Source organism: Budorcas taxicolor, chromosome 22, assembly GCF_023091745.1.
Source record: "Budorcas taxicolor isolate Tak-1 chromosome 22, Takin1.1, whole genome shotgun sequence".
Classification (NCBI taxonomy): Eukaryota; Metazoa; Chordata; class Mammalia; order Artiodactyla; family Bovidae; genus Budorcas; species Budorcas taxicolor.
Window position 1 is genome coordinate 22,851,676 of NC_068931.1, and position 19,659 is coordinate 22,871,334.

At 40.5% G+C, this 19,659-nt stretch overlaps 1 protein-coding gene across 5 annotated transcripts in view; it reads right to left on the minus strand.

The window, feature by feature from the left end:
- The window catches only part of DTNA (dystrobrevin alpha), a 311,634-nt gene that overhangs the window by 65,919 nt on the left and 226,056 nt on the right, over nt 1-19,659 (minus strand). For all 5 annotated transcript variants that reach the window (XM_052660451.1, XM_052660449.1, XM_052660448.1 and 2 more), the window contains exons 8-11: nt 16,308-16,413; nt 12,855-13,021; nt 10,174-10,298; nt 4,474-4,557 (exon numbers count right to left, since the gene is read on the minus strand). In XM_052660451.1, the coding sequence (XP_052516411.1) occupies nt 4,474-4,557; nt 10,174-10,298; nt 12,855-13,021; nt 16,308-16,413 (482 nt within the window). The remainder of the gene's footprint in view (nt 1-4,473; nt 4,558-10,173; nt 10,299-12,854; nt 13,022-16,307; nt 16,414-19,659) is intronic.

The following is a 19,659-nucleotide window of genomic DNA, read 5'->3' on the forward strand; positions in this document are numbered from 1 at the left end:
TCTCAGTGGAACTCTGGGAATAAAGAAAGCTACATGGGATAAATATTTGCAGACAGTGTTTATTTCAAATTTCATACAACATAACCCTAAAGAACAGAAAGAAGAAATCTTCAGGTGGTTGATTTCTAAGTGTATACCTGTTTTTATGATGCTGATTTATAAATTTACCTGCTTTCCTGACTGAAAAGGAAAAGGCTTTAATCTCAGAAAATATTACCTATGAAAAAAACTGATTTTCAGAAGCAAAGGCTGAATTCAGTACCTCAGTTTTGTTTCTATTCACTTTTGATTACCAAAGCACAAATGCTTCAAGTTTAGTTTGAATATTATACATCAGATTAAAAATCTGGATTGTTAGGTAAAGACTCTTTGGGAAGGCAAAGTTTCATTTGAAAAAAGGAAAAAGGACATAGAGAATTAGCCTTTCTGTGGTTGAAAATCCAAGCAAATCAACCAACTGACCAACCAGTCAACCAAGAAAAATAACTCGCAAATGCTTTTTCATTGAAAAGGATCAGGATTTAGGAAATGCGTGGGTAGGCAGTCTATCTTCCCCATATATACACCTGGACCTGAGACAGTATTAGTAATTAACCAAATAACATGGTGATAAACCAGAAAACAGTATGTTAGATTGTGTTCAACACTATGAATCCTAAGCCAGGCTCTAACATTTGGGACAGTGATCAGATCTGGCTAGATGGTATACATAATAGCCAAAGTGATTCTTTTTGTGAGCAGTTAAGAGTTTAGAGGCTGTATGTGCAAATATATGGAAGAGATGTTTCTAAATTTGAAAGTAAAAGAATCTAACAATTAAAACTTTTAGAATGCCCTTATTGTATGAAGAAATGGCCATAATAGCCATAATTAGTGAAACATTTTACACAAGAAAGGACTGGTTAGCTCTCTCACATAAATGAGGGAAGGATTTGGGCAGACAATTAAGATTTTACAAAGGGCCTGATGCCGAAAGAGACAGAGCAGATACTCAGAGGCACAAGGCTGTGGGCAGTGAGGCGAAACAGGGCCTTTTGGGCCCAAATCTGTAGTCAGCTCTTGCAATAATATTTGCCATAATGGCAAGCTATCTTTCATAAGTTTAATGCAGCTGCCCTATCATATATCATACATCATATATTGGAGCTTTTTACCTAGTGGTGATAATACACTTCCCTTTCTTATAAATTCATGCATTTATAACAAAATAATCTAGGTTTAGGGAAATGGCAACCCACTCCAGTGTTCTTGCCTGGAGAATCCCAGGGATGGGTGAGCCTGGTGGGCTGCTGTCTATGGGGTCGCACAGAGTCGGACACGACTGAAGTGACTTAGCAGCCGCAGGGATATAGTTATGACCAAGAAAATGAATGAAGTGAATTAGTTCATGAATTGCATTATTTGATCCACACTGTATCTAACAGCTAAATAGCACTGAGTTCTTACACACACACACACACACACACACAGACTTCAAAGGGTTAAGGGAGAGTATCTTTGAGAATTCCCTCTTTTAAGGGAAAAGTTGATTAAGTATGTAGCTAGAAATAGATATCAGAAGAGGGGATGGGGAAGATGGTGGTAGTAGCCAGAGTTACACCCTCATAAATATGTGTGAGACAGGTTACTAGGATGTCAAAAGACTTCAAAGATAGACCCTCACACCTTTTGAAGATCAAAGTGTACGCTTGTAAAAGGACTCTAGGTGAGGAATGCCAAGAGTTTGTGGCAAGGATTCTGGAGTAGTGATTTCAATTCATCCTCATTCTGCTTTATCTTTGTAAGATCTGTCATTATACCAAAGACCAAAAACTCAGACTAAGTAAAATATCTCATGGCAAACTACTTTTTTAATGTGGCCTTAACACTGACCAGCGCCACTCTTGGCTTGTTCAGGTTTTATCAGATTTTCAAAGAGGCAGTTACAATGAGGTAGGAGTCAGGGCTGAGCTCTAGGTCGTAATTCTTTGGTTCAGTTCCAGTTGTTGGGAGATCAGTGCCTTTAACTGATGTCCACAGTTGGCATGATGGTTTCCATCAACCTTAGTGTATGGTCATGGCTAAGAAATAAACAGTGGATCACCACCAGCATTATCAGATATTAAAAATTAAGCACTCAGAGTCTGAAATTGTTTTTTTCTTTTTTTAAATTGCTGCTTCAGTAGGAATCAGACTGCTTACCTGGGGGAAAATTGGTCCAAGCCCAGTGGGACAGAAGGATATAAATCCTGAAGTCTTTTACTACAATATGGTCTAGCCATGTGATGTTGTCCTGGTCTCATCCAGTTAGGGCTGGAGGCATTCCATCAGCCTCTTTAATACAAGAGTCTAAGGAATCACCATCTGGGGTTTTACAAACTGTACCAAAGCAGAGAATCATCCAAAGAAGGAGATCCAATGTGGTACTCTTCACACATACACATCTCATACATACTGGTATGAAGACAAAATCAGTAAAAGGAGTGGAGAAGTGGAAAAGAAAGAAAAGAACCAAGCACTGCAGCTCAAGTTGGAAATTCTCAATGGAATCTCATGAACCCCCAGAAGACCTGTTTTTCCATCAAATCCCCAAACTACAAGGGGATTTTAGTGATGACGTAGGACCAGCAGTCTAGCTATGGAACTACTACTACGATTAGTGATTCAGGGCTGGGATACTGACCGTGTGCCGTGTTCAAGCTGATTTACATACAGCTTTATGAGTGAATGCTCCTCAGCCACAGGGCTGGATGCACTTATCCCCTCAGGTAACCTGAGGGATGCAAACAACGAGACCTCGTTAAAACCTCCCATGGACAGAGCAAGGCCCACTCAGAGAGGAAGGATGTTCAGTGTACACAGCTTTATTGAACAGCACCCTTAGAACAGAAACCAGAGGCCAACCTCTGTGAGGAGAGCAAGAACTGCAAATTGTGAACAACGTGCTTGTGGTTCAGAGGGAACATTCTAGAAGGACTGAAAATGGGATAAAAGGGAAATGATCCTATTTTGGGTTAAGGGATACCATGCACCCTGGAGGAAGCAGAACAGCTCAAAGTATTATAGGAATAGTTTAGAGTAGAAGAAGCCATGTTATCCATCTAGACGTATCCACCATAAGCACCGTCCGAGCTGAAATGATATAAAATGACCTTCAGTAAGGATGGGGTCTATCTCTGCTGGACATTCACAGAATGCAGAGCTTCCTAATACAAGAATCTCTTTCCTGACATAAAGGCACAGGCTCGTGCTTCTAATAGATTTTACAGTTCATAATTTTGTCTTTTTTGAAAAGATGGTTGCATTTGCTGGTGGTTCTGAAAAGGAATGCTAAAGGAACACACTGAGGGCTTCAACCATAGGATTTCACTGTGGAGGTTCTGTTGCTCAAATGCCTCCGCATTTCTATTTGTTACAGACTGGCTGGATTCACAGGAAGTAAACATCATGAATGACCACATTCTGTTTATTCCACTAATTACATTTATGGGGAACGTCTTCATCTCAGGTTCCTGATGACGGGCAAATCCAGGGACTCAAGGGAAAAATCAGCAGTGTTCTAAATCTCACTATCTGCACATCTTCACTAGAACATCCCAGGATATTACAGGGAAACTGATGCCTTAGCAACTCTTCAAGGAAAAGATTGATTATGATTGTTTTTGAAACACACGAGGCTGTTTTATTTATTTTTTTCCTGCTGAAAGGCATTTTAAATCTCTCATTCATTTCCCCGTTCCAATTTTCCTCACCTTTGTTCCTGCTTTCCTGTGAGCCTTCTCCCTGTATTTCTAAAATAATTCCCTGGTGCTTTATTTGTGATATTTGATCAAATGACTTGAAGTATGTCTTGACCTCTGCCTATTCACTGTGCTGGTTTTAGGAGAAGTATCTGCTTCACCTCTTTGCTTACATGGCGATGGACCTTTGTGCAAAAATGAGATCTGTATCCACTCTCTTTCTCTCTCTTTTTTAAAGTTCTTGTTCTTATCCATGAATTACTTATGTAGAAACCATATGTCCAAATTTGGATTTGAGCCTCTAGCCTCAGGAACTCTAGAATTTACTACGAAGATTCTTCTATACCTGGAATTTTATGTTATGAGATGCTTCAGAATGTCCATCATAATTCCTTATTGCATCTTGAGATGACAATTCCCCAGGTTAAACGGGCCATTCCAGGTGCTATAAAAGTGACTTTTTCAATGAGATATAATGCATGTGTGTTAGAAGTAAAACAAACATACTGTGCATTCTTACTATGGATGGATTGTAAGTGCCAGTTTCCAGGAGGGACTTTCATCCCCAAAGCCATCCCTGCCCTCTCTGAAAGCATCCAAATGAATGAAATTGACGCCTTGTGATAGATATTTACAAACGAGTTGCTAATAATAATCTTCTGCTCTTGGCTTATATGAGAATATTTTTTTTTGCCACAGAATCAAGGCTCATTATCAAAGAGACGGTTTGTTTTATAATAGGACTGGAACTTACCTCCTGGTAATAAAAGGACTTCCTGAGGAGGGGACAGAGTGGGAGAACAGGGTGTCATTCATGCTGGTTACAGGTCTGGGTGGCCTAAAAAAAGCACAATGTGGATAGAAAGTTAAAACAACTAAAAGTCACAAGTTAAAACTATCCAATCCCTCAAGGAAAGAAGCTGGGAAGTCAGAGTTCTTATCTTGTGTGTGTGCATGCTAAGTCGCTTCAGTCATGTCTGGCTCTTTGCGACTCCATGGACTGTAGCCTGCCAGGCTCCCCTATCTACTGGATCTTCCAGCAAGAATACTGGAGTGGGTTGCCACACTCTCCTCCCGGGGATCTTCCTGATCCAGGGATTGAACCTGCATCTCTTATGTCTCCCGGATTGGCAGGCAGGTTCTTTACTACTTGAGCCACCTGGAAAGCCCAGTTCCTATCTTACCCAGGATCAACATGAATTTTTACATTTTTCAATTCAATTCTTGAAGTGTTTTGGGAACTTAAATTTCCTTGAGAAGACAGAATGTCTGTTAAACATTGAGCGGGAAAGATCTCTGGATGCCACAGGAATGTTTATTCTTGAGCTTTGAGCCTTGGTGTAGAGTCATGTTCTTGGATGGAGTGAGGATTTTGAGGCAGCTAACTGCCTTCTAAATGGGTTTCGCAGGTGGTTCAGTGATAACATGCCTGCTAACTCAGGAGTGTGCTTAGTTGCTCAGTTATGTCCGATTCTTTGTGACCCCATGGACTATAGCCCTGCCAGGCTCCTCTGTCCATGGAATTTTCCAGGCAAGAATACTGGAGTGGGTTGCCATTCCCTTCTCCAGGGGAATCTTCCCAACCCAGGGATCAAACCCAGTTGTCCTGGATTGCAGGCAGATTCTTTACCATCTGAGCCACCAGGGAAGCTCTCACCAAAGCAGGAGATGCAGGTTCAATCCCTGGGTCAGAAGATCCCTTGGAAAGAAATGGCACCCCAATCCAGTTTTTTTTGCCTGGAAAGTCCCATGGACAGAGGAGCCTGGTGGGCTGCAGTCCACAGGGTCTCAAAGAGTCGCACATGACTGAATAGTGACCGAGTATACATGCACTGCCTTCTAAAAAGAGAAGCCCAGAAAATTTGAGGATAATCAGACTCCAAATCTTCTTGGAAAGAGGAGGATTCTACAGAAACTTCATCCTGTTTTCCACATGATGATGGCCCTCTCCTGGTATTCCCTGTCTGTAGGGTCCCAGCTGCAAAATCATATTGTGCCTTCTTTGACCTTTGTTCTAAGGGAAGATGCAACTAAGCACCACAGGGATTTACTGACTTTCTGTTATCTGGACATACAGTGCAAGGCAGCCTATAAACACTTGTTTTCTATATTATTAGAGGAAGAAAATAGGGTTCAGTATTCCCCAGAATTGTCCACAAGCCTAGCCTAAATATCAACTGCATCACATCTGTCATCCCATCTCAATTTGCACCTCACCTTGTTATTCTTTCCCTATCAGCGAGGTCTTAGTTCAGGTAAAATGATAGAGCTAAGATCCCTGCCTCATCTCCAAGCAGTTTTTGGTCTCATTTTAGATTCAGGTGTTCCATGGTACGATGAGAAGGGATTCAGAGTTCAGAAGCTGGGTGACAGGGCAGGGTGGTGTTCTGAGTCAGGAAATTTTGGTTTCACTATAATGCTACATGTGAGTTTGACAGTACAGAATTTTTTAAAGATGAAAGATGAATACAGTAGCCTATAGAATCTGTTTGTGTTGACTCGATCAAGTCAAATTTGTGAAGGTTTAATTTTTATCTTAGGAAACAGGAATTAGTTTGGATTCTACAATGAAGGGATTTCTAGGAAAAAAGGAGACATGTTTGTCCCAATGTATTTATGAGAATGGACATGACACATGGCAGGTTTTCAAATGTCAGCACAAAATGCAAAAATTCATTGAAACTTTAGGTTCCCAGTACCTGGTGCTAAGCTGTGTTCTTAAATTTTTTTAAAGACACATTCTATGTTTGGTGAGGTCAAAATAGTAGGATTGCTGTTTAATCTACTCAAACATATAAGCCAAAATTCTGAAAACTTATTGTTTTATACTACTTATCTAGGATATGTCTAATACCTGCGACTAGTTTAAAGCTAATTCTGCTTCGAACAGTACACTTTCACTTTATAAGAAGGATGTTAATTTCAAACAAACGTGCTCTGTGAATTTTGAAAGGTTAGGTTATATCAGATTTTAAAACATGAAGCAGAATGAAATATTTTCATTTTAACTTTGAAAAAAGTGGAAAAAAATCAGCTTGGCATTTCTGGTTTTCTTTTGCCTGTTTATAAATGTCTCCATCCTTCTCTCTCTCTAGGAAATGAGAAAACAAGAGGGTCTGGAATGCTTTCTAAGTAGCTTGGTACATTTACTCTTTTGAACCTGGTTACCACAAAGCTGAATTTCCAGTTCCTTAGTCTTTGCTCTTTAATACACTGTGTGTGACAAACCTAGAGAGAGCATTAAAAAGCAGAAACATCACTTTGCTGACAGAGGTCTATATAGTCAAAGCTATGGTTTTTCCAATAGTCATTTCTGGATGTGAGAGTTGGACCATAAAGAAGGCCTAAAGTTGAAGAATTGCCACTTTCGAATTGCGGTGTTGGAGAAGACTCTCGGGAGTCTCTTGGGTTGCAAGGGGATCAGACAGTCAGTTCTAAAGGAAATCAACCCTGAATATTCAGGGGAAGGACAGATGCTAAAGCTGAAACTCCAATACTCTGGCCACCTGCTGGGAAGAGGTGACTCATTGGAAAAGACCCTGATGCTGGGAGGAGGGCAAGAGGAGAAGGGGACGACAGAGGATGAGATGGCTGGATGGCATCACTGACTCAATGGACAAGAATTTGAGTAAACTCTGGGAGATAGTGGAGGACAGAGGAGCCTGGCGTACTGCAGTCCATGGGGTTGCGGAGTCAGACATGACTTAGTAACTGAACAACAAGTAAATGGCCTTATGTGTAAGGTTCATCATGAAAATGCTGAACCTGGGACACAGGGGCTAACCTTGGCACCAAATAGAAATTTTCAAAAGGATGTATTTCCTCTACAATCACATGGCAAATTACTTTGGCATTCTTTTCATAAAATGAAAGTGCTCAGCTTAAAGGCAGAATTAGTTTTAAACTAGCCTCTTGTCTCTCACTTGTTTTGTGTCTCATAACCACTTATAATGATAAGTCTTAATGAGTGTACTGAAGATTATTGAACTACTTACCAAGTATCTCTTTTGGCAGCAAAAGAATTGAATAGAATAGAGACAGTTAATCATGATAATATTTACAAGCAATACAATAGCTAAGAACAAACGCCAAAACACCAAAATATCACCACAGAAGTGGCTTTTACATGCCTATGATGATTTAGAATAGTTAAATGAATAGTATATTTTCAGATTAGAAGTCTTAGATATCCCCATCCATATAAAAAAGAACATGTATATCTATTCAGGGAAATAACATCTGGGGAATAACAATTATAAAAATGTCTAAAGATAAAATAGGAACAAATCTGTTCTAATATCAATCGGATATTGTACATCTGGAATTTCTTGTGTGTTATTTCAACAATAAATATTTCATACAATTTGTCTTTTATGAGACTGATGCCCTAACTACTGTATAACAAGGCATCTCAATTTGTCCTTTAAAACTGACATTCACCATGGAAACATCAATGAGTACAGATCAGTGTTTGGATTCAAGGACTGTTTTAATAATCTGGTTAAATTTATGGGACTTTTAGCAGAAGAAGGCACATTCCATGTAGAATTTTAGGGGAATCCTGAAACTCTCCATGGAATCCAAATTGTGTAGCTGATGCCCTCAGTTCAGTGAATAACATATCAGATCATATTGCCAATATAAATGAAAGTTAAAACATTTTTACTCATTGGTCAACTAAATCTCACACCCACACACACTCTCAATCTTGCACTGACTGGGCACAGAGCCCAGTGTAACTGACGTGAGGCTGGCTTTACTCACACACGTGGCCTCATTTCTTAATTCTGTCTCCAGGTGGGAGGCCTCATCCTCATTCCATCTGCTGCAAAGCTCTTGGAGCCAGGCTGTCCACCCTGTCCACCCTCTAACTATCTATCCCACACCCATCAGCTCGGATTGAATGCTGCTCTCTTGGAAGGTAACCCCAAGGATGCCTGATAGAAGTGACTCTGTGGCCCAGCCAGCCAGCCCAAACCTACTCTGAGTTTTTGTTCATTAATGGATAGCTAAGTGACTGTCCCCGGCTATGGGGAAGTAAGTCGAGACTTTAGAACAGCTTGCATGAGATCACTTTCTGCAAGTGGTTGGTCCTTTGGGATACTTCCCAGCTCTTTCTACCCCTGGTTTACTTTGAGGCTTATTTTTAGGAGCAAAATTTCTTAAAATAAGTCAACTACATTCTACAGAATCAGTTTACATTAGTTTTTGGATGCTTCTAGACTGTGTGGATTGCTGGGGACAACGAATCCTCAGAGTGCACACAGAAGTAAACCAAACAGAGCCCATGAGATTTATACAAATTCCTCAGACATGCTCAGCACAGTTGTTTATTAGGATCTGTTTAGGTCCATCGGGGAAAGAGTCACTGCCTTCCTAAGGCTCTGCAGTCCACCACAATGCCTCTAAGGGGCCATGCTCGCAGTCACCTGAAGCAATAACCTTGTCTTGGTGGATTCCTAACATTCAGAGATCTCATCAGCCCACCTCTTGATGTCAGCAGGCAAACATGTGCCCTGCAGAACAAGAGGCTGTGCTGAACTGCACAAAGCAAAATTCAGTTCAGGAGAGGAACTGCCTATTCTACAGGCTTCTTGAGGCCCCTGTGATTACTAAATTCCTAACTGTAGCCCCAAAATAGCTAATGAATTTCTTTCTTCTTCTGAGCCTGAGACATCACCAAGGAAGAAATAGTTTCTTCTGCCTGAACCTCCTGTTTCTGAGCCACCCAAGCCTGAGAGAGGGCCCCAGGGGGAGAGGCTTTCGGGAGATTGAAGATGTGAGTGGTAGCACCATTCCTTGACCCTGTACCCTCTGCTACTCAAACTCACACACACTTTGGAGAAACTTTTTTAAGTCTGCTTTTGGATCGTCTGTTGAATTTCCCCAGCAATCCCTCCTCTTCAACCCTCCCTTACACAAGCCATGATTCTTCTGAAGTTATGTAACTTGGGAGAAAACAATAACCACAGCAATAATTTCCATCTTTGCTGGCATCTTTACGATGACTGGCTCTGCAGAGAACGGAGACAGTGGGCTTCTGGATTAGGGGCTCAAAGCACACATGATGTTAAGGTACAGGATGCTTTACTATTGGCTGATCATGGTAATCCCACTGATTATTAATGTCCAATTGTGTAAACTCCACTAACATCTGTATTTCATAACTATAAAATTTTTGAATATTTTCTACTTCGAGGTGAATTATATGGTGCTGCGTTCTTGTACTTCCGGGCAGAAGTATTGCATACTTCTTCATGAAAAATAAGAATATATATATATATATATATATATATATATATATATATATATATAATCACCTGACTTTCATTCTTTCTTTAAGAAAATAAAATCTAAAACTTGGTCCCTGACAACTGACAGGAAATTGTCTTTGTATGGATCGGCACACATGTCAATGAAGAGCTGTCTCTCAGTGTGGAGGGCAGATACTCACACAATGTGGGCCAAGTTGAGTGGTTTCTCAGGCTGGTCAGGGAACATGGGGTGCAAGGGCTCACGACTGGAAGCACAGCTCAGAGACTTGCTTAACGCATTGGTTAGCTTCTTAGCAGGTGATTTCTGGACGGAAGAACAAAGGTTCAAGTGTTAACAATCAACACTTACGTAACATTTTATCAGATGATTTGCTTTCATACTATGCTGTGTGCTAAGCTGTTTTAGTTGTGTCTGACTCTTTGTGACCCCATGGACTCTAGCCCACCAGGCTCCTCTGTCCTTGGGATTCTCCAGGCAAGAATACTGGAGTAGGTGGCCACGACCTCCTCCAGGGGATCTTCCCAACCCAGGGATCGAACCCGAGTCTCCTGCTTTGGCAGGCGGGTAATCTTTACCACTAGTGCCACCTGGAAGCCCTTCCATGATATATATTTATTCACTCAGGGACTCTTCTTTTTTTTTTTTAATTTTTATTTTTACTTTATTTTACTTTACATTACTGTATTGGTTTTGCCATATCAGGGATTCTTCTTTGAGAATTTACTCCAAGTCAAGGAGTTGGCTCATTGCTGGAACCAAAATGCTTGGAATTAGCCATCAGGGTACTTGCTGCTGGCTGCACAGTGTCAGCAAATGCTGTGAGAAGTGGAAGCAGTCACTGGGGTCAGAATATCCCAGCTGGGATTTAATGAACAGCAGGAGTCCTTCTGACAAAATTCAGGGGACTGGAAGGTATCCAGATGGAGGAAGGCCAGGAGATCTAGTTCTGGAGAGGGAAAGCAGGAGGCAGACCACTGAAGTCCTATATACCACACCCAGGCCTGTGGTCTTTATCTCAGGCGTGGAGGGAGACAATGAACAACTTTAACCTCAGAGGTGACCTGATTCTAGAAGGATTGCTTCAGAGCAGAAAATGGTTTGAGAGGGATGGGAGTGGAAGGCAGGAGAGGAGTGGGAAGTTTTGCAGGAATCCAGAAGCAAGATTTTCAGGTGCGGCTGGACATATCCAATTAGAAGGAAGAGCAGAACTTAGCCTGAGTCTTCAGAATTTAAAGTTCATGTTCTTTCCAGAGGACATGCTATCTCTTTTTCATTTAGCCCAGTGGAATGTTTAATATTTCACAAAATAGTCCACCACATATAATGAATCTTTATGCCAATTTTTCCTTTCAGTGAGAAGAGATTTATAATTTTGTCACTTTCTTTGACACACAGAGTGCACAACTGGCAATATAAGGAAGTGACTTTCATCCTCATTATTTAAAAGCTAAGTCATGGCAGCACTGTCCACAAAATCCCTCTTTGACTTTGGCTAGGAGACAGAATTCTTAGAACACTTGCAACAGCAGTAATGACTGCTCTTCACCCCATAAACACTGGAGCTCCTTTGTCCTCGTGAGGAGTTCTAGTCTATTCTGTAAACACATTGTCCTATCGTATAACTGCAGAGTCCACAACCTCTAAGGGAAAGCCTCCTTATTTAACTTCAGCATTTACACAAAACAACAATTGAAAAATGGGTTAGTCTTCAAACACCAGCCCTCTAGGATTTGAGACAGAACACACTGGGCTTCTCAGGTGGCTCAGTGGTAAAGAATCCGCCAGCAGTGCAGAAGATGCAGGCTCAAGATCTGGTCTGGGAAGATCCCCTGGAGAAGGAAATGGCAACCCACTCCAGTATTCTTGCCTGGATAGAGGAGCCTGGCGGGCTACAGCCCAGGGGGTCACGAAAGAGTTAGACACGACTTCGTGACTAAACAACAACATCTGAAAACTGCTAATATGCTGTCAATAAGAAAATTCTCTCCTACCTTCTATACTAAATTGTATTTCATGATCTGTGCTAGTTCTCAGCATGTGACATAGCCAATAGTAACAGGTGGCATTTGAACTGGAATAAATTCTCAGTATACAATGCCTTCGTGAAGAATTCTTATTTGAACTCAGACTACGACATGTGCTAAACAATTAATATAGAATATATTTGCACTGAATATCAGTTCCTAATAATAATTCCTCAAAAGAACATTCTGATTTAAAATGCATCTTCTTAGTACTCAGCCATAAAAAAAGAATAAAATGCCATTTGCAGCAACATGGATGAACCTGGAGATTATCATACTAAGTATCAGAATACTTTCATCACAAGGACAGGTTACCTTCAGCATGTTAGTATCACATATCAGCTCCAGCAAGTTAGTCACGTGCACTATTCATGAAAAGATGATTTTCTAATACAACCACAATCTTTCCCTTCTTCCAAAAAAAAAAAAATAAATAACATGAAATAGCGTCATTAAACCCTCATGCTCTCATGTCTTTCCTTCACTCTCCAGTCACGCCCTTAAAGAACTCCAGAAAGATAAAAGGAACTAACGATAATTTTTAGGCAATGCCCACAACCCCACCCCAAATTGAAAAGAACCTTCACTTACTGTGAAAAGGAGATTACGTTCCAGAAGGCTGTCACCTAAATCAATAGTGACTTATCCGTATACCAAGAAGTAATATCATTGGAGTGTTCTTATACGTTGTCTTAGGAAGCTACACTGGGTTCAGACTCAGAGACCCCCATAAGAGGGGCAGTGGGAGGGGAAGGAAGGAGTGTGAGAGTAGAAGGTAAGTGTGCCCCCTTGCTGTTCCCTTGTGTTCCGGAGGACACTCACACACCCAACTTACCCAGGACGTGTACTCTTTCATTTGGTGCTGGTTGCTATGGGAACCACCAGCATGCCCCCTCCAGAAGCAGTCTTGACAGAGCTGGTAATTGTGACACTGTTGGCATCGGTAGCGAAAGCCCAACATGCTCTCGCTGTGGCAGTACGAACACTCAACCGGGTGGAAGACTGATGGGCAAGCAAATGAAGGAAAGACAAGGAAACAAGAGTATGAGTCAGAAGAATGAAAAATACAGCCCAACAAGAACTGCGTTTTTCTGCTGAATAACAAGACTTCTGATGATAGTTTGGTCTGAGAGAAGTATTACGTTTATTCCTAGACTCTCACGACCCTTTTCCAGCACATGTGTGGGGGTGGGAGAAATGAAGTGGGCTGGAGGAGAGGGGTTCTTCTAACAGCACATCTCTGTAATGCTGTTTACTCATCTTACTCCCATCCCTTACCCTACAAGAATGTAAATTACCCAAACTGGCTTGCCTTTCCCCCCAGATGCTCTCTGTCTCCAGGAGACCAGCACAGCTCACTGAAAACTCAGAAGCACAATGGACGAACACAGATGGGTTCATCCAGTGGGTAGTGGGTAGAGAGCAAATATTAGAGAAATGGAAAACAAGAGGAAGAAAAAAGAAAAGAGATGGGAGGCGAGTAGAAAAACTGGACGATGAGAATATTCAGTTATATTTTAAAAAATAGAGTAGCTAATGGGCTTATTTAATGAGTGACATTGTCTTCATTTAATAAACAGATTTTTAAAAAAATTTCTGAGAGGCAGATCAATAGGGGCCCAAAGAGATGGACAAATTATCTGAATTCAGTTCTAATTCAGATAGTTCAAGAGACACTTTCTCTGGCAGGAAATTTGAGTTACAAAGCAGGCAAGGTATGAGACTCGAAGCTAACAAACGATCAGATCCAAGTAATTGTATGTTATGAGTTAAAGATACTAACAACAAGAACAATTCTTGCCTTTGGCGAAGTTACTCTCTGGCTAACCAGCCAGGGAAAACAATGCAAAAAATAAAATAAAGATAAAAAGTAAACTGTAGAAACAAAGACATAACCAAATTTTGAACACAGTGTCTTCTGAACCAGTATTATATCCTCCTTTTCTGGCTCTTGGGAAAGACCTGAATTTAGGGACAACTCTTCTGGGATATGGTCTAAAGAACTCATTTTCTGCAACAGGAAATACTGAGAGAAGGCATGAAATTACAACTTTATAATTGGAGAATGACTAGTTCTCAGACTGCAAACAGTAATATGAATTCACCCCACATGATCTGGATCTTGACTGCTCTTTGCTCTAGCAGATGAATAAGAAGGATAAAAAAACCTATGACTGTTAGTGATTACAGAGAATCTAATGAGATCTTTCTTTAAATCTTCTCCATGAGGAAAACAGAATAAATTTATAACTTGAACTAAGAGAGATAATAAGCGCAGACACCAAGTGTTCTAAATGGGAATTTAAAGTTAAGCTAACTTTAACCCCAATGTATATTAAAGAAATGTGTAGAAGATTCTAGTAAGAGATAGGGGATAAATTATTTTCTATTTAAGGCTGGAGAATTCCCAGAGTTAAATTAAACAATAAGTGAGAATATCTAAAGAGCAGATGGAGGCATTGAATTGTTCCCTGTTTAAATTTCTTTAAACCTGTTCTGAACTGTATTTCATATTCAAGTTTGGATATGCCAATAGTAATTACTTTAAAAAAATTTTTATTTTTACTTTATTTTGCTTTACAATACTGTATTGGTTTTGCCATACATTGACATGAATCAGCCACGGGTGTACATGAGTTCCCAATCCTGAACCCCCCTCCCACCTCCCACCCCATGTCATCTCTCTGGATCAACCCCGTGCCCCAGCCCCAAGCATCCTGTATCCTGTATCGAACATAGACTGGTGATTCGTTTCTTACCTGATAGTATACATGTTTCAATGCCATTCTCCCAAATCATCCCACCCTCTCCCTCTCCCACAGAGTCTAAAAGTCCGTTCTATACATCTGTGTCTCTTTTGCTGTCTCTCATACAGGGTTATCATTACCATCTTTCTAAATTCCATATATATGTGTTAGTATACTGTATTGGTGTTTTTCTTTCTGGCTAACTTCACTTTGTATAATAGGCTCCAGTTTCATCCACCTCATTAGAACTGATTCAAATGTATTCTTTTTAATGGCTGAGTAATACTCCATTGTGTATATGTACCACAGCTTTCTTATCCATTCATCTGCTGATGGACATCTAGGTTGTTTCCATGTCCTGGCTATTATAAACAGTGCTGCGATGAACATTGGGGTACACGTGTCTCTTTCAATTCTGATTTCCTCGGTGTGTATACCCAGCAGTGGGATAATTACTTTTATCATAGAAATATTTGCTTTTATAAAAATAAAAGCACATGACAAAAGTTACATTACTCATTTCTTTTGCATAACTATAGCCATTGGGAGCTTACAATTTGGAGCACGTGACTAAGGATTAGCAAGGTGCTAGTGTCCAGTTTTTTTCCCCATCTCCTCCACCTATTCATGTTCAAGTGCTTAGAAAGAAAGAGTTAATGCCAGGTATGCCAACAGTGGAAGTTCATACCTAAAACAAATACTAGAAAATGTCACATTCCTTATTGAGGTTCTTCTTCAGTTATAGTGAGTTTTAAAGCCACATCTTACTTGTAACTGAGAGGTAGATTGTGATATTTAATAAGTTTTTAGAATGGACCATCCTAACTTTGCAGTGTGCCAATAGGGCTTTGCTGATCAGGGAGAGAGGTCAGCTCTATTAAAAATCAGAACTACTAAACAGACCTCCTGAAACAATGATGTTGGCTTAATAACTATAGACTTGATAGCCTAATTTCAATAATTGCCTTAGGAGTTTGGGATTAACATATATACACTCCTATATATAAAACAGATAATCGACATGGACCTACATACAGCTGCTGCTGCTGCTGCTGCTGCTGCTGCTGCTGCTAAGTCACTTCAGTTGTGTCTGACTCTGTGTGACCCCATAGATGGCAGCCCACCAGGCTCCCCCGTCCCTGGGATTCTCCAGGCAAGAACACTGGAGTGGGTTGCCATTTCCTTCTCCAATGCATGAAAGTGAAAAGTGAAAGTGAAGTCGCTCAGTCGAGTCCGACTCTTCGCGACCCCATGGACTGCAGCCCACCAGGCTCCTCCGTCCATGGGATTTTCCAGGCAAGAGTACTGGAGTGGGGTGCCATTGCCTTCTCCACTACATACAGCACAGGGAACCAAACCCGATATTCTGTAATAATCTACAGGGGAAAAGAATATGAAAACAATGTACATATATATATGTGTATACACCTGAATCACTTTGCTGTACACATGACACTAACACAACATTGTAAATCAACTATGTTACTTCAAGTTAAAAGAAGGGTTAAACAAATTGCCTGGGCTCAGTAGCAACTACTCACCATTTTCTACGTTTGCCAGTCGATGCAGAAGGGGCAGCCAGACCAGGCACTGCGGGGGAGGATCTGACATGAGCGTGTCCAAGAAACCATTCAAGGTGACTTTTTTCTGCATCAAAAAACCCCACGAAAATTTAGAACCGAGAACAATCTTAACTTACCTGCTATGTAAATATCATTTGAGATGGAAGAAACTAGACATTCAATTAACCCCTAGTAGACAAAAAAAGACAGAGCTCAAAACTAGTTCTGAATTCAAAACATTAACTGCTTTTCATAGTTGAGCCTACACAGGGCTGGATTATCTCTACTGAGGCTGAGTCAGTATTATCACAAGGAGGAAAACAATTTCGAGAGCGTCATTTTTCATACACGAGGGACAGGATGAAAATGATGAGCAAAACTTGGGAGTAGGCATTCATCATAAAATTTTATCCAATAGTACATCATAGCAGGCTCTACAATTTCCAAATCAGTCAGTCTTCTAAATGTGTAGAACAGCTAACTTCAACTTCCATAAAAACTAAATATTTTGTGGCTAATGTGAATGGTTCTGCTATACAAGATTAGGAGGAAATCCTGTTTGGAGGGATCTTTCCCCTCCCTGTTAGAAGGGTTTAAAGGAAAAAAAAAAAATCTCTTCTCTCCTTTCTTTATATATATTTTTAATCACAATTCAGTTGGCTTCTGGGTCATTATCCTGGACTTTTCTGATGTAGAAAAGAAATGTATCTTATCCAAAAGTTTCTTTCAAAATGACAAAAGAAGTTCTATTTTACGGGGATGGGGAGGGGGAAAAAAAGGCTCCTTGATTGCTTCAGGTCTAGAATCACTAAATTTCACAGAGTGTTTCAGGAATGCTGGCAGAGGAAGTTGCTTTGGAGCCCAGGGACACACAGCTTTGTAAAGCTTGTTGTGGTTCACTTGCTCAGTTGTGCCCGCCTCTTTGCAACCCCATGGACTGTTCCCTGCCAGGTTCCTCTGTCCATTGGATTCTGCAGGCAAGAATACTGGAGTGGGTTGCCATTTCCTTCTCCAAAGAAGTTCTACTAATACATGAAATTTTAGTAGTATGAGTGACAAAAAATTTACATGCAAAGTAACTATTTTACTTAAAAATCTGAATTAGAATATCAAGGTGGATGGGACAGTTTTATATTTTTTAGATAAGAAATCAGCCCTGGAGAGCTATAATAAATTTTCAAGGCTTAAATCTTACACTTGTCCTTGTAATTAAAAAAAAAATACACTCTTGGTCTCCTTTTATTAATGTTTTTATTGGTAGATATATTTAGTTATTTACCTCAAAATACTGGGCTTCCCTGATGGCTCAGTGAGTAAAGAATCCTCCTGCAATACAGGAGACACAGGAAATGTGGGTTCCATCACTGGGTCGGGAACATTCCCTGGAGGAGAGTGTGGCAACCCCTTCTAGTATTCTTGCCTGGAGAAGCCCATGGACTGAGGAGCCTGGTGGGCTACAGCTCAAAGGGTTGCAAAGAGTCGGACAGGACTGAGCAAATATGCATACACACACTTTATAGTACTAAATAACTTAAGCTTTTATAGGATTGTTGTTCACATTATTATTGTTAATAATTTTATTTTTAAAGTCTTTATTGAATTTGTTACAATATTGCTCTGTTTCATGTTTTGGTTTTTTGGCCATGAGGCTTGTGGGATCTTAGCTGCCGACCAGGGATCAAACCTGCACCCCCTACATTGGGAGGTAAAATCTCAACCACTGGACCACCAGGGACATCCCTAGCATTATTATTAAAAGAGAAATTATATAAAGCATAAGTAATGAGACAGTACTTTTTATAAAGCTACTACAATTCATATGTCTAAAATAATACTGTGTTTTAAAACAATCACTTGGGGTGAATTTCCAACGAAGCAATTAAAACAATTTTGGAATTTCATCATTCAACCTTCTGCTAAAGCCAGTTTATGAAGCACAAAACCAAACTGGTCTTATTATTTATTTATGTTGCCTCTATTTCTACTTCACATGGTTTTATCCATTTTGACCTTCCATCATACTGGCTTAAAATCACTCCTGGAAGTAAAACAAAGACGCTATGATTTAAACATATATAAATTTCTCATCATTGAGGATGTGTAAAAGATTATATAATGAGAAATCTCTAGGATACTTCATTTTGAGCAATGGTAACATCCTATATAATTCTTCTTGAATATATAAAATCCCATTAGATTAAAAAAGTCCTATTGTTGTGGCTGACTTTTAATGAGAAATACTCTGAGGCATTGGTATATTTCCTGAGGCTTCTATAATGGGCTACCTGAAATCAACAAATGTACAAACAAACAAGTAAATCCAGGGAAGGAGAGTTTAGTCTGGGGTTTAATGCAAGAGGCCAGGCAATCAAGGATGATGAGGAAAGAGACAATTAGAGAAGGTGAAACTAGCAGGACTTGGCGATCAATGAGACATTCTGCGTGAAGAAGCTGTACAGAAGGAGACTTAGGTGAATGGATCCATTCTGATGTCCCCAGCTTGAAAGAGGAGCATGCTGAGTTGGGGCTAGGGATCAGGTAGCCATGCCAGACTGGGGGCGGGGGCATGGGAAAGGTCAGCAAGGCTTCCTGAGTCAGGTTCTGCGAGTAGAGTTGATACTTAGTGTATCAAACTATCCCTTCTCTTATTGAGTATATGGATACACTGATGACTCTATATACATCCTTAACCTACAGGGATGCCTGAGGCATTTCTGACCTCTTAGATCACCAAGTAAACAGAGAGATGAGGTTTTCTAGCTGGACAGTAAATGCAGCTGTTTCGTGGCTGCTAAGCACTGTTTGCTTATAAAGTTTGGATTTTTAAAAATTGTAAACAACCTTCAGTTTATGGATTTCTAAACCTCTACCATGCTGTGCTGGAGAATAGTTCTAGACATGTCGGTTTTCCACATGACTGGACAGATATAGACATGGATAGCCCTCCAAACTATGCAGCTTCCTTCAGCTGACTTGCTCCATGCCCAGTTAAGACATGTGGCTCTGAACCCCAACTGAGTGGATGATTTAGGGCCTCCCAGATCCCACAGGGCATGTGCGGAGATTCTTTTTTGTCTCCTTTGCTAAACACTGATGAAACTTAGTCCTCGGTCAGACTTGGGTTTTATGTGAGGCTGAGTGACAATTCAGCCATTTAGATAGTGTGGTCATAACAAATGATTCAGAGGGTTAGGATTGTTGTTGTTTAGTCGTGAAACTGTGCCTGACTCTGCAACCCCATGGACTGTAGCCCGCCAGGCTCTTCTGTCCATGGGATTTCCCAGGCAAGAATACTGGCGTGGGTTGCCATATCCTTCTTCCTGACTCAGGG